General features: G+C 36.5%; 1 protein-coding gene and 1 non-coding gene across 9 annotated transcripts in view; one reads left to right on the plus strand and one right to left on the minus strand.

Annotated features, from left to right (window-relative positions):
* Positions 1–15965, minus strand: part of REV3L (REV3 like, DNA directed polymerase zeta catalytic subunit) — a 197236-nt gene that overhangs the window by 29360 nt on the left and 151911 nt on the right. For all 8 annotated transcript variants that reach the window (XR_002823319.1, XR_002823318.1, XM_023727674.1 and 5 more), the window contains 4 exons: positions 14774–14892; positions 4289–4407; positions 2581–2722; positions 523–767 (listed from right to left, as the gene is read on the minus strand). Coding sequence is in view for 6 of the 8 variants with exons in the window: in XM_023727674.1 (XP_023583442.1) it covers positions 523–767; positions 2581–2722; positions 4289–4407; positions 14774–14892 (625 nt within the window). In the remaining 2 variants the exon portion in view is untranslated. The remainder of the gene's footprint in view (positions 1–522; positions 768–2580; positions 2723–4288; positions 4408–14773; positions 14893–15965) is intronic.
* LOC111819759 (U6atac minor spliceosomal RNA) lies at positions 10338–10463 on the plus strand. Its single transcript, XR_002823331.1, has one exon. It is a non-coding gene; the product is annotated as a U6atac minor spliceosomal RNA (small nuclear RNA).

Raw genomic sequence — 15965 nt, forward strand, 5'->3', positions numbered from 1 at the left:
ATCATTATAAAGGAAGACTTTTTTTTATGAGAAAAAATTTACTTCTTTAAGTATTTAAAATGCTATTCTATTTGGTTTATAAAAAATTGATTCACATGAATTAGTAAAATCTAACATATAACAATTTAACTTAAAAAAAATCAGACTATTTCTGAGAAAAGCCGAGAGAAGGTGACAGCCAGAGTTATGAGATCATAATCATCATAATGATCTATACTAACAAACTAAACCTACTCTCCTTTTAAAAGAGGCTGCAGCTATACATGGAGTGCAAAACAGATAACCACAACGCTGCTCTATTCAGGATCTTCTTCATATGAATCATCCATCCATGAAGCTGTATTAATCATATGGTGATCCATGCCAATTAGGTAACTGCAATGAATGGATCAGCTGTACTACATACTATTCATCTTGCTTGTAAGGACAGTCTCATGTGTAAAGAAACGCTCAAAGTCTGTCCAATTTTAAAAAACTACAAAGAGCAACAACATAATTGTAAATATGAAAAAAAAATCTTACTTTCCCAAGTTCTCCACATGACCAAGGCAGGTGGAAAAACAGTAGTTGTATGCAATCACAATAGAAGGATATAGTGACTGGAAATCCAAAACAAGAACAGAGTTGCTATAGAAGCGGGATTCAGGCTCCATAATTAAGGGAACACACTGCGGGGCTCTCATTTGGAATCTCTGCTGAACACTAGGTGTCACAGGAATATAGTTCATTGGTTTAGCAATACGCAACATCATTGACTCCACACGGTACTGAAAGGAGGAAGGGGGAGGTGAAAAGAGGAAGAAACATAGTTTAAATATTAAATACACTGGTCATTTGAATATGTGATAACTACCTGGGGATGTTTTACTCTTCATAATAAAGCTGCATGACTTTATTACAATACAGTTACACAGTCTAGTATTGGTTATTTAGTCAACCTGCAGGTACCTGAAGGGGGAATATGTAAATCTTTCTCCTATTCCTTTAACATTGATAAAAACTATAAAATATATCAAAATGACTTAAAAAACAAGTTAATTTTGAAAAGATAACTACTGAAAGTTTGATGATCTGGACCCACCCAGAGGTGCCTTGGAAGACAGGCCTTGTGATCTGCTTCTGGACGATCACAGCCTTGAAAGGCCTATGGAGCAGTTCTACTCTGCACACGTGGGGTCATCATTGAGTTGGAACTGGCTCAAAGGCAACCAACAACAACAGAAAAGACAACTGCATAGTTTGGCAACCTCATTTAAAAAGCTGGTCAGCAATCTTTGAGAAATTTATTTGGGAAAATAAGAGAATGAAAGGGGTGCTAGGAGATTTGAGATAAAGAAACGTTATTTGAATTTTTCAAGAAGGAAACAAGGAATCCAGAACTGAAAGGTTGTCAGCTTAACACACCAGTCCCTGTTAAAACTGGGGTTCTGAGCAATACTGATTGTTTATAATAGCCACTAGATTGTATGGTGTATTATTAAGCAGATGGTTTGGGGTATTAGAAATAGAAAGCATTCAAACCAGAATCGACATGCATTCAGTGAAATGCTCTCAGGTGGTTTTAATGTATCTTTGCTTTTTTTTTTCTTTAAATTGTATTTTAGATGAAGGTTTACAGAACAAACTAGTTTCTCATTAAACAATTAATTCACATATTGTTTTGTGACACTGGCTGCCAACCCCACAAGGTATCAACACTCTCCCCTTCTCGACCTTGAGTTCCCCATTACCAGCTTAAATATCTTTGCCTTTTATTATAAGCCAGCTCAAACATTTTTTAAGGATTTGGGGTATTAATAAACAAAGTAAATAGGTTATAAATAATAATATTAAGGAAATAAACAGGCAATGCCAAAGTAGCTACAGCTATATTTGCTGAACTGGTTTGGGAATGTTACAGACATACAATAATTAAAATGAAAGGTTTCATGAAGTTAAAAGGACCCTGAGTGATTTAATGTGGCATTATTAAATACTATAGATGTTTAAATAAATATATGTTGAATGAATGCATGAAATCAATTTCAGCAAGGCATTTGATAAAATCTCTCATCATTTCTTTCAGAAGTTGGATGGAGAGAATGAATCAATAGTCTCTAAGGTTCTATTTTTCTTTAATATCTTAAAAAGTTATATGGCTCACTTATATCAATTTTCAAATCTTTCCTTTTCACATTACAATTATCTGTTGGGAGTTAGAAGAAGCCAAAATTAAGGATGCCAAAGAAAAGAGAGGTAGACGTTCTTTGCTGCTTCCCCAGTTCTTAGGGGCCTTTGAAGGCAACCTTAATGACACTGACAATATTCAGGAACATAATATCATCCTCAGGGGCATGGAAACTTATCAATATCATGAAAAACTTGGCAGTGGCCAGAACGTTGATAGAGAAAGAAAATAAAAGGTGAAGCTGTTAAGAGTGAAATTAAAAATTTCCCAGAAAATAAAATGACAAGATTTGATTAGCTAGCTATTGAGTAGTTGGTACCAGGTACAAAGTTAAAAAAAAGTCAAACGACTTTCAAACATCTCAGAAGTGGATCATTCACATTTTAAATGTCGAAGAAAAATTGATTTCCTACCTGTGAACCCCTTGTCAGTACATGTAAAAACTGAATGCCAAAAAGTCTAGCCATTTCACTGGTTTTCCCAATCAGGTCCAGCTGTTCTAACATTTGGAGGTTTCCACGGACACGGCTAACATAATGATCAACCATTTTCCATCTGTTAAAATAAAGAAGCCATGCTATGAACATCAGGGAAAAATCTGGCCACTTGAAACTAGTACTGTTTTCATTCTGCCAAAAACCTGCACATTAAAAGTGACATTACTTTGGGAGATGGGAATGATGATGTGAGCCCTTAAGCAAAGTGATACTAAGGAGTTAAAGATTAGAAAATTTCAAGTATTTTAAGGATATAAAGCCCAGTGAAAATATACAAAATTTAGAACAGTATTTGTGATAAGATGGTAAGAAAATTCAATAGGGAATGGAATTAAAAAACAACAACAACAATGGAATAAGGATATCTATATGGAAAAAAAGAGCCCCGATCATTACTTCATACTACACACAAAAGTTAATTCAAAATGAACCATATTCCTAAATGCAAAAGCTAAAACTATAAAACTTCTATAAGAAAATACAGGGAAAAAAAAAAAAATCTCTGCAACCTTGGGGTAAGTAAAGACTTCTTAGAAAGAACACAAAAGATCACTAAACATAAAATAAAAATTGATAAAACTGGACTTCATCAAAATTAAAACCTTCTGCTCTTCTACTGACATCATTATGAAAAGGGAAAGGCAAGCCACAATCTGGGGAATACATATAAATATGTGACAAAAAATGTATATCCAGAATACAGAAAGAATTCTTACAACTCAAGAATAAGACAACTCAATTAAAAATGGACAAAAGACTTGAACAGACATTCCACAAAAGATGATATATGAATGACAGTAAGCACATGAAAAGATTTTCAACATCATTACTTATTAGAGAAATGCAAATAAAACACAGTGAGGTACTACTTCACACCCACTTAGAATGGCTGAAATTAAAAAGACCGAAAATACTTGGTGTTGGGGCAACTGGCACACTCACACACTTCTAACAGGAATGTGAAATGGTACCATCATTTTAGAAAACAGTTTGGCAGTTTTTAAAATAGTTAACACACACTAACCATGTGACCCAGAAATTCTACTCCTAGGTAGCTACTCTAGAAAAATGAAATGTATGTCCACACAAAGACTTGCATACAAACTTTTTTACAGTTTTATTCATAATTGTCTCAAACTAGAAACAACCTAAATGTCCATCAACAGGTGAACGGATAAATAAATTATGGTATATTCATATAATTGAATACTACTCAGTAATAAAAAGTAACCAACTACTGATTTATGCACATGGCCAAAATCTCAAAAACATTATGCTGAGTTTCTTAAAAGAAGTCAGATACAAAGGGGTACATCATAAATAATTCCATTTATATGAAGTTCTAGAGCTGGCAAAATTAATCTATGGTAATAGAAATTCAATTAGTACTTAGCTGGGTGGTTAGGAGACGGGTAAGTTGACCGTAAAGTTGTACAAGGGAACTTTCTGGGTGTAAGATATGTTCTTTATCTTGATTGGGGTAGTGGTTACAGGCTGTATACATTTTTCAAAGTCATCAAACAATACACTTAAAATGTATGCAATATATTGTATGTAAATAATACCCCAATAATGTTGATTTTAAAGAAGAGGTATTATCCTCCTTGGATTTATAAAACATTACCTGTATAGATCTGTCTTGTTATCAAACCAATCTGACAATACCCGAAAGGTAAAGAGGGGAAAACGCTGATGAAGAACATGAAAGCTCACATTTTCAAAGGTGTAGTTAGTTAGAGACACCTAAAAAAAAAAAACAAGACACCATTATCATAATGCTTGTATTTAAGCGGAAAATCTAGTTCTAAAAGATCTCAAAGATTTCTTCAAATTTTTCATGGTAAATATGAAAGATCTACATGTAAAAATGATTTGGGTTGCAAATGATTGATTAATTTAAAACTGTGTATAGCTTACTGGACAGAAATGGTCACTGAATTGGAGAAAAAAATCAGACTTGATGAGACTCAACTTGGTAATGTAACACTTATATTAAGAGATCCCAGTTCTTATCACTTCTTTTTACATTATGCCAGTACAAATACTGACAGACTTAAGCGTTGTTAAGCAAGTTAATTTTTTGCTGTTTACTTATTGTTTGGTCTTTAATGACATGCTGATTAATGGCATTCCACAGATTCAAGGATAAGTCATCTAGTTAAGGCAGGCATTCACCCTACTCCCAAGAATAACATTAGTACTAAGACCCAATACACATTATGGCATTATGGAGTCACTTAATTTCATTACAGAAAATGGCAGAAATGTCTCCTCATCTTCAATATACAGGCAAAAGTTTTGTTAATGGGAAAGGAATACTGAAAAACGGTCCAAATTCATAAAACATACCTCTAGCTAGATGTTCTCTCAGAAATACCTACAAGACACAGCAATCTAGACAATGGCGAGTATTTCAATACAAAATGAAAATCAAGGAACAAGCAGACCCTATTCTCTAATCCGTTTGGGATTTCAATAGTTGAAACAGTACTTTACATTCTATATTACTTTATAATTTTAAAATATTTTCTTTTCCACGTCTACAATTAAGGAAGTACAAAACAGGGATAAAATGTTAGGCATATCTCAGTCCAATGACCCAAGCTAGGCTTACTTTAACTACAATTTCTATCAATCTACAGAATGACAATGTTGGAGTACACCATACTTCATTATCATCTTTGGAGAAAGGCTAGTACAACCAACAGATTCCTATTCTTCACTAAAAGAACAGGGGAAGATATCTATGTTCATAACTATACAAGGGTAAATGAAAAAATATTGCCACAAAATCACAGAAACCTTTATTAAACAAAAATATCAAAAGGTGAAGCTATCGTTTCTCGACATATCCTCCATTAAGGTCTATACACTTCTGAAGGCGGTGTTTCCATCTCTCTACCCATCCCTGAAGAATTTTGCGCTCTTCAATTTACACCATGTCAAAACGGCAGTTTTGGCATCTGCGAGGGACTCAAATTGTGTTACCATTAGATGTTCTTTGAGTTTTGGGAACAAAAAGAAGCCTGAATGAGCCAGATTAGGGCTGTAGCATGGAGAGGGTAAGGTTTCCCAACAAAATTCTCGTAGGACAGCCCTTGCTACTCTCAAAGAATGAGCAGGTGCATTGTCGTGATGGAAAGAAATTCCTCGGTGCAACTTTCCTGGCCTTTTTCTTAGCAATGCAGTTTTCAATTTTCTTAAAACTTCTTCATAATAAGCCCCCGTGATTGTTCTGTGTCCTTTGAGAAAACCTATCAAGATCACCCCTTTGGAATTCCAAAAAACAGTCACCATAACCTTCTAAGTAGTCTTCCCTCTCTTGGCTCATCTTTGAGGTCTTCCTGACCTTCCTTAATATGCTTGATCCATCTAAAAACTGCTGTTTTATGTGGGGCAACATTCTCATAAACTTCTTGCAAAGCTTCAATGATTTGGGAAGATGTCTACTTGAGTTTTGTTAAAAATTTGGTATTAACCCTGACCTCAAAATTGTTTTTTTACCATGGCACAAAAAGTATTTTTTTTTTTGAAGGCACCTTACTAAGACACGTGTATTACTGACAGAACTTGTCTACAGCCATCCACTGATTGCAGAGACATGTTTAACATGTTTTGCTTGGAATAAACCCATGCATGTATGAACTGGAACCCTAGTAGCAATACTTTTTGACTTACCCTTGTACACTTCAAATAGAATTAAACTCTTAAAAGGGAGGTAATAAGTACAGGCAGTCCCTGAGTTACGAATGTCCAACTTATGTACAACCCATAATTACGAACCAACCACCATTGGTAATAACATTCATTGGTTTGTAATAACAGGCACTACTTTGTCACTTGCATCAAAACATTATTATTATTGTATTATTATGTTAAAGATGTTTTAGTGTATCTGGAAGTGTTTCTTTAATCTTTTTTATGCATAGAACGATATACTATAGACTAAGACAAACATCTGACTGACATTAGATACAGACCGTACGGTACCTAATTATTCCAACTTAGGTACAAATGCAAATTAAAAACAGACTTAGGAATGGAACTTGTTCATAATCCGGGGACTGCTTGTATGTCATTTCTTTTTTATATTTTAAGAAAAGGTTAGAGTAGCTTAATCAAACATAGACTTCGGCAATTTTAGAGTAAAAATTAGGGGCTGAAGATTCTTGAGCACAAAAATAATTTTAATAACAATTTGTCTAGTTTTGTTGTGTTTTACTATCAACTTACTTTAAATCTGTTTTGTAAATATGGTGGAGTGTGTGTGTGTGTGTGTGTGTGTGCTCATATACAAACACACATATAAAGCAAGTACTAAGCCATTATCTGAGAAGTAAATTACCATCCATTCAAAAAATCTGTATTGGCTTGGAATACTAATGACTAATGACATTGAGTATCTTTTCATGCGCTTGTTGGCCATATGTATATATCCTCTGGTGAAATGTCTATTCAAATCCTTTGCCTATTTTTCAATTAGGTTGTTTGTCTTTTTGTTGTTATACTGTAGGAGTTCTTTATATATTCTGGATATTAAACCCTTATAAGATATATGGTTCCCTAAAATTCTCTCCCAATCTATAGGTTGTCTCTTCACTTTCTTGATAAAGCCCTTTGATAAACAAAAGTTTTTACTTTTTAAGAGGTCCCATTTATATGTTTTGTCTTTTGCTGCTTTTGCTTTTGGTGTCGGATCCCAGAATCTACTGTTAAAAACTAGGTCCTGAAGCAATACCCTGTATTTTCTTCTGAGAATTTTATGGTTGTATTTCTCACATTTAGTCCTTAATCTAAATTGTTTTTTTTTTTTTTAAATCTGTGTCCTCCTCTACTAAGTTTTATCTGAGCTACTCCAACAATCTTCTCACTGGTTTCATCTCTAGTTTTATCCCCTTCCACACTGCTACCAGAGGTATAGGTCTTAAGCAGTAAAATCACATCACTCCTTTCAACGGGATGTTGTGGTTCAATTAGTATCTGGTTAGCAACCCCTTCCAACTTCTAATTAAAAACTAACAGATGTGTGGATGCAAGCATATGTTCTTATATGATGCTTCTTTGTATCTTAGCAAGTAGTTGTACCCAAGCATTTACATAATGAAATGTATATTATTTTATAATAAATTAATTTTCTTTTAGCTCTCCTTTATATTATGGATAGGGCATTATGTTGCTTTTTTTGAAATCAGGTATACCCATTGCTGTTGAATCGATTCTGACTCATAGCAACCCTAAAGGACAGAGTAGAACTGCCCCGTAGGGTTTCCAAGGAGCAGCTGGTGGATTCAAACTGACATTTTGGTTAGCAGCTGAATGCTTAACCACTGTCCCATATGGAGTAGTTTATATTATCTAAAAATTTCATTTCCGGCTTTTAAAGAGGGCATTACAAAATATTTGTAATAAAAAGGGGTTGATAGCCACTGCCTTAAGCAGGTGAGTGTTAGTGTAGCTGAAGCCTGAAACTGGGCTAAAGCCTTCCCTGGGTAGTACCTTCAAAGGTAAACACTGTACTGTTGCTGTTATTGTGTGCCTTCAAGTTGATCCTGACTCATAGCAACCCCATGTGAAAAGAGTAGAACTATCCCATAGGGTTTCCTAGGCTGCAATTTTTTTTAAAACTGTACTTAGATAAAGGTTTACAGAACAAACAAGTTTCTTATTAAACAATTAATATATATATTGTTTTGTGACGTTGGTTGCCAACCCCAAGACATGTCAACACTCTCCCCTTCCTGACCCTGGATTCCCCATTACCAGCTTTCCTGTCTCCTCCTGCCTTCCTGTCCTTGTCTCTGGGCTGATGTGCCCATTTAGTCTCGTTTTGTTTTGTGGCCATGCCTAACCTTTGGCTGAAGGGTGAACCTCAGGAGTGACTTCGATACTGAGCGAAAAGGGTGTCCGGGGGCCATACTCTTGGGGTTTTTCCTAGGCTGTAATTTTTACGGGAGCAGACTGCCATGTCTTTTCTCTCATTGAGTAGCTGGTGGGTTCGAACTGCAGACCTCTTGGTTAGCAGCTGAGCACTTAACCATTGTGCCACCAGGGCTCCTTAAACACTGTATTAGCAGAGGAATTTTCTTCTTCAAACAATATTCCTGAGAAGGGTCTTCTCTAAAAATATGTTCAATATGTATTTATTTTTCTTAGTTATTAAGAATACAGAGGATATAAACAGACATTTGACCAGACACATGAGGAAATGCTCACGATTATTAGCCATTAGAGAAATGTAAATCAAACTACAGTGAGATACCATCTCACCCCAACAGGCTGGCACTAATTCAAAAAACACAAAATAACAAATGTTGGAGAGGTTGTGGAGAAACTGGAACTATGCACTGCTGGTGGGAATGTAAAATGGTACAACTACTTTGGAAAACAATTTGGCACTTACTGAAAAGGCTAGAAATAGAAATACCATACGATAGCAATCCCACTCCCAGGAATACACCTAAGAGAAATAAGAGCTGTCACATAAATAGATAAATGCATACCCATGTTCATGGCAGCACTGTTCACAATAGCAGAAAGATGGAAGCAACCTAGGTGCTCATCACCAGATGAATGGATAAACAAATTATCATACATACACACAATGGAAGACTATGCAACGATAAAGAACAATGATGAATCCGTGAAACATGTCACAACATGGATGAATCTGGAGGGTATTATGCTGAGTGAAATCGGTCAGTCACAAAAGGACAAATATCGTACGAGACCCCTATTATAAGAACTCAAGAAAAGGTTTAAACACAGTAAAAAGCATTCTTTGTTAGTTACAAGGGTGGGGAGGGAGGGGGAGGAGAATTCACTAACTAGATAGTAGGCAAGGATCAACTTCGGTGAAGGGAAGGACAAGACACAATACTGGGGAAGTCAGCACAACTGGACCAAAGCAAAAGCTAAGAAGTTTCCTGGACACATCCAAACACTTTGAGGGATACAGTGGCTGGGGCCTGGGGACCATAGTTTTGGCGGACATCTAGGTCAACTGGCATAACGAAGTTTATTAAGAAAATGTTCTTCATCCCACTTTGGTGAGTGGTGCATGGGGTCTTAAAAGCTTGAGTGGCCATCTAAAATGCATCAATTGTACAGAGGCGAGATGAGAAGGCAGAGAGGGTCAGGAGCTGGTTGAATGGACATTGGAAATCCGGGGTAGAAAGAAAGAGTGTGCAGTCACAGTATAGGGAGAGCAAGTAGGGTCACAAAACAATGTATGTATAAATGTTTGTATGAGAAACTAACTTGAATTGTAAACTTTCACTTAAAGCACAACAATAAAATAAATTAAAAAGAAAAAAAAGAAGCATCAATTGGTCCCATTCCACTTGGAACAAAGGAGAATGAAGAAAACCAAAGACATAAGGAAAATATTTGCCCAAGAAACTGAAGGACCACATGAACTAGAGACTCCACCAGCCTAGGCCAGAAGAACTAGATGGTTCCAGGCTGAAAGAAAACACAACAGAGTCCCAGATGAAGCAGGAGAAAAGTGCGGAGCAGAATTCAAATTCACGTAAAAAGACCAGACTTAATGGACTGACAAAGAGACTGGAGGAATCCTTGGAACTATGGACCTCAGATACAGTTAACCCAGAGCTGAAACCATTCCCAAAGCCCACTCTTCAGACAAAGATTAGACAGGACTGTAAAACAAAAGTATGCTGTATGAAAGGAGAGAAGGTTAGCACACCCTTTGACAAGGATGGAAGAGGCTCTCGGGCCTTAGAACACGCATAGGATTAAGGCATTGCCACCTACTTTGTGGCATCTAACCACTGTTTTGGAAACCCTGGTGGTGAAGTGGTTAAGAGCTATGGCTGCTAACCAAAAGGCTGGCAGTTTGAATCCACCAGGCACAACGTGGAAACCCTATGCGGGCAGTTCTACTCTGTCCTATAGGATCACTATGAGTTGGAATCGACTTGGCGGCAATGGGATAAAACAAAAAATAATACATGTGAGGAATGTGCTTCTTAGTTCAGTCAGACACATAAGACCAAACGGGCGGTTCCTGTCCAGAGGGAGAATGAGAAGGCAGGAAGGGACAGGAACTGGTAGAATGGACACAGCGAACTACGGGTGGAAAGAGGGAAGTGTGCTGTCACATTGTGGGGATTGCAACTAATCTCACAAAACAATACGTGTATAAATTTTTATATGAGAAATTAACTTGAGCTGTGAAACTCTCACCTAAAGCACAATTAAAAAAAAAAAAAAAAAAACTGGCTCAGCTCAAGCTCTGCTGGAGCAGACAGGGCTATCCTTGCCACAGTGCTGAACAGCAGGAATGTTGCCTGCAAGCCCCACCCTTCAAAGCAGCCAGCAAGGCTGAAAATGTTAGAAGCTGTAACCATTCTCTGGAGCTCCAGTTTATAAACCAGCGATTCTACAATGGACTATTAATAGGTAGATTCTGTCTTACCGGGCTGTAGGTATCTGTGTAAGTCCCAGGAAATTCTTTTTGGAGCCAGGCAGTATGTGACTAAACAAATATGCATTAACATCTGGTTTGTGGTTAAGTAGCTAATAAAATGTGTCACAGTCTACCTTGGCCTGGAGTCTCTGGGAGGTGCAGGTGGTTAATATGCTCTGCTACAAACTGAAAGGTTGAAGGTTTGAGTCCACATAGAGGTGTCTCAGAAGAAGGCTTGGCAATCTACTTCTGAAAAATCAGCCATTGAAAACCCTATGGAACACAGTTCTACTCTGACACACATAGGGTCACCATAAGTTGGAATCAACTCAATGGCAACTGGTTTACCTTTACCCAGGGTTCCTGTTAATGACACAAATTATTGGTAGTTGATACAATCACATCAGTGCTGGTATATGGTCTGTGTACATATTACCTATCCGATTTTGCTCATTTATTCTCTCAAATATTTTTCTAAAGGATAGAATCTTCCTTTTATAACTTTTTATTCAAGTATGTAGTAGTGGTTGGGATCCACTTCCAGACTGAGGCATCCATTTGCCCAGCCGCTGGAATAGCAGTTAGCCAATAGCTCTCAGCTGAGCGCCACTCTGGGCCATGCCCTCTGCTAAAGAGAACTGCCCTTCTTGGGGGCTGCCCACATGAAAAAAAGAAGAAAAACAAAGAAAAAAAAAGTATAGAAATGTTCACTCAATTAAAAAGTCACAATGCTACTGATTTTGGCTATGTTTATTTAAAATTATCTCTCCCTTGTCAATTCTTGGAGCCGTGGTGGCTCAGTGGTTAAGAGCTACAGTGAGGTCGGCAGTTCGAGTCCACCAGCCGCTCCTTGGAAACTCTATGCGGCAGTTCTGCTCTGTCCTATAGAGTTGCTATGAGTTGGAATTGACTTGACAGCAAAGGGTTTTGGTTTTGGTGTCAATTCTTAAGAAGATGGTACACGTAATTTGCTGGGTATTCTTGGCAAACTTCAAGACCCATCTGGATTTAAGTTGTGGAAAAAAAGGTTTATCTTGCAGTATTAAACACACACATACACAATCACACATAACTAAAGGGTTGCAAAAAGGTAGAAAAAGAAACAAGATGAGGTAAAATGGCAACAAACTTAGATGAGGAGGGACTGTAAAATTAATGACTAGTAACGCAACAGCAGAATGAAAGCCCACATGGAAGGCAGTAAGTAGCAGAACAGTTCCTACAGAATGATGTGGAGAGTAAACCTAAATGGCTCTCTCAGAATGCAGATAAAGAGGACAAAGAGATGAAAATGATGACAGGGAAGATATAGGGAACAGAAAACAGAGAGTTAATACATGGATAATTAGGTTCTTGAATGAAAGTCTAACAAATGGGACAGAAGCAATAATCAAAGATACAATTAAGCCAGACCTCAGATTTCTCCTCTACAGTACTAAATTCCAGAAGTGAATGGAGCTATATCTATAGAATTTTAAAAAGACTGTTGCTATCTCCAAATTTTAAAATCCAACCAACATAAGATTTATATGAGAAGAAAACAAAGGTATTCCTTGAACTCTTTTTCTCTAGTAACTCTGTCCTCCATCCCACCTTAGCCACCTACTCCCCTGATCATACCCCAGGATCTATTATTACCAATAATTGTACCCTCTCCATAATCTCATGTATCCCACTTTCTGACCACCAGCTTCTATCTTTCCAGCTCACTCCCTCCAGTACCCTGGAACTCTCTTGGTTCCTCTAGCTTAGATTCCACAGTCAATCATTATAATCACTCCCTTGTCCACATCCTTCATTTCTCTGCCTCTGTCCTGATTCTTCTTTTTTTTTTAAAGCAAAGCCATGGCCCTTTGCTTGTGAGTTGTGGTCGAATTTAATCCTCTGTTAATCTGCACCTGCATCTGTGAATCTGAACATAGCTGGCAGGTATCACTTTAATTTCCTGATGCAAATCTTAAGTGGGCTTTTAATGCTGTCTAGTTTTTATGTTTTCTTAATTATTCACTCTCAAATTCTCCTAAATAACAATTTCACACTCATCTTTTCTCCTCAAACCCACAAACCCCCTCCACTATTTTCACTCTCAGCTGAGAACAGTGATTCCTATTTTGCTGAGAAAACTGAAGCAACCAGAAGAGAACTTTCAGATTCTCATAATCAGCATCTACCTGCTTACCAACATCTGCACCAATATCTGCCCCCATTTATTCTGCCACCCTGCCTACTGCCAGAGATGAATCAGGCATATTCTTACTTTATCTAAACTCAGTCCCTCTATTTGTACACTAGACATGCATTCAATAAAACATTTGTTCAACTGAATCAGGTCTATTTCTAACCCACTTGGCAAATTCTTGAAAGGCTGGGATTAAGTTGGTATGCCTTTTGGATCTAAGCAAAGGATAAAAAGACCCCTGAAAGTAATAGTCAGTAATTTACTTTTGTGTTTATATGCTTAATTTCTGTATTCATACCAGGCAGTATCAGAGACTGTAGTTTGAAATATATACTGAAATATATAATCCACATACACTCAATCTCTGCATCTTCCATATCCTATGCTGTGTCACTAGGAATTATTTTCAAGTCATTAGGGAGGGACACTGTGTTCTGACAATATTTTAAGAAGAAAATAACACAACAGGATAAAAGTATCCTCTCCTCTGGATATTCTCATCACTCAGGCAGATTCACATATTGCATATCTTTGAATTAGATAAAATGTGAGTATAACTTCAAGCTCATGGAGCAGAGAGGAAATAAAAATAGAAATACCTGACTGTTGCAGATCTGATAGAATTACTGTGTGACAGTGTCCACAAGAATTGCAGAGGGCATGCTTGGAAAGTCAAATGTTTTATATAAATTCAGAAGAGCCAGAAAGATCACAGTAAACAGTATACAATGAGAAAGTAGTTGTAAAAAGAAGCAATTGAAGAATAGTGCTTCCTTCTAAATAGACACATTTTAGCTATTATTATCCAAAGTCCAAAATCTGAGAATAGACCAATTTATAGTGGGCATCATTTTACATTTCAGTAAGAGAAATCAAACTACCTCAAGAATGTAAATATTTTATTTTGACTATTAAAACAATTTTCCTAGACTGCTATGATTTTACACTTTTGGTGAAAGAATTACTTAAGTGATTATAAACTAATGAGACAGTTTGTTGAAATTTACTCTACCAAAAATCCTTATCTGGGCCCCCAGAACATCAGTTGGTTGCTGCTATTAACTATTTTCTAATACTGACTCTCTAATTTACCTTATTAGTCTCGCCCAATATATAAAAATCCTCAGTACAAGAAGTTCTTTCCTATGTAAATTTTTCTTGCTGTAATAAATCAACAAGGCCAAGCTGAATTCATCTGGCCTTAAGTGTAAAAATGATGAAATTATACAATATTTCATGACAACTATAGACTTTTCTAGTTATTGCTACTTTTGACACAAGGGAAAAAACAAATTCATCAATAACACTTAAGTAAAACACTTTTGTAGTTTTGCATTTTAGAAAGTAATATTTATTTTTGAAACTACTTAAGTTTAATAAAAATCGTTCACAGGAAAGTATAACAGCTGCATAGTAAGAAGTACTAATACTCTATAAAGATTAAAATTGACATATTGATCTAATCTCTAATTTCCGACAAAATATTAGATAAAGCATCTTACCTCATTTCTCATGATTCTCCAAAGATTTAGTGTAATTCGGCCAACAATATTTATTTCACTCATTGTATCCGATCCATAGTCATCTCTTTCAGCTGAAAATCTGTTCTCAATTTTGTCGTCTATGGAAATTAATATAGACTGCATTAGGACTCAGAGAAAACAATTTTCCAAGCAAATTTTGCCAAAGAAAATGCAAATAATAAAAATCAAAAATGAAATGCAACTCACCGTCTATTCTGTATTAGAATTACAAGTTAATCATAATTTAATGAAATTTTCTTCTTTAAATCACTAAAGGGTTTTATGAAATAAATTATATCTTTTAAATAATAAATCCTTTTAACCTAAATTAATTCTCTGAAAATTTGTTGACATCAATTAATGATGTTCATATTCAGGATGAAATTCTCTTAATTGTGAATGGAGAGCTAAATGAAAAGTTCCTCTTATAGCAAATAGAGTTCTAGGCCTTGTTTTTTGGGTGAGGATCATTTCATCTAGAACAGAAATTAAAATGTGTTTCTCCTATATAATGTTGTTAGGTGCTGTCGAGCCAGTTCTGACTCATAGCGACCCCATGCACAACAGAATGCAACACTGCCTTGTCCTTCGCCATTCTCACAACTTGCTATGCTTCAGCCCATTGTTGCAGCCACTGTGTCAATCCATCTCACTGAGGGTCTTCCTCTTTTTCACTGACCCTCTACTCTACCAAGCACAATGTCCTTCTCCAGGGACTGATCCCTCCTGATAACACGTCTAAAGTATGTGAGACATAGTCTCACCATCCTTCTTTATAAGGAGCATTCTGGTTGTACTTCTTCCGAGACAGATTTGTTCACTCTTCTGGCAGCCCAAGGTATATTCAGTATTCTTTGCCAACACCACAATTCAAAGGTGTCAGTTCTTCTTTAGTGTCCCTTATTCACTGTCCAGCTTTCCCATGCATATAAGGCGACTGAAAACACCATGGTTTGGGTCAGGAGCACCTTAGTCTTCAAGGTGACATCTTTGCTTTTCAACACTTTAAAGAGGTCTTTTGCAGCAGATTTGCCCAATGCGATGCGTCTTTTGATGTCTTGACTGCTGCTTCCATGGGTGTTGATTGCGGATCCAAGTAAAATGAAATCCTTGACAACCTCAAGCTTTTCTCCGTTTATCATGATGTTGCTTATTGGTCCAGTTTTGAGGA

The sequence above is a fragment of the Trichechus manatus genome, unplaced genomic scaffold (assembly GCF_000243295.1).
Source record: "Trichechus manatus latirostris isolate Lorelei unplaced genomic scaffold, TriManLat1.0 scaffold00017, whole genome shotgun sequence".
NCBI lineage: Eukaryota > Metazoa > Chordata > Mammalia > Sirenia > Trichechidae > Trichechus > Trichechus manatus.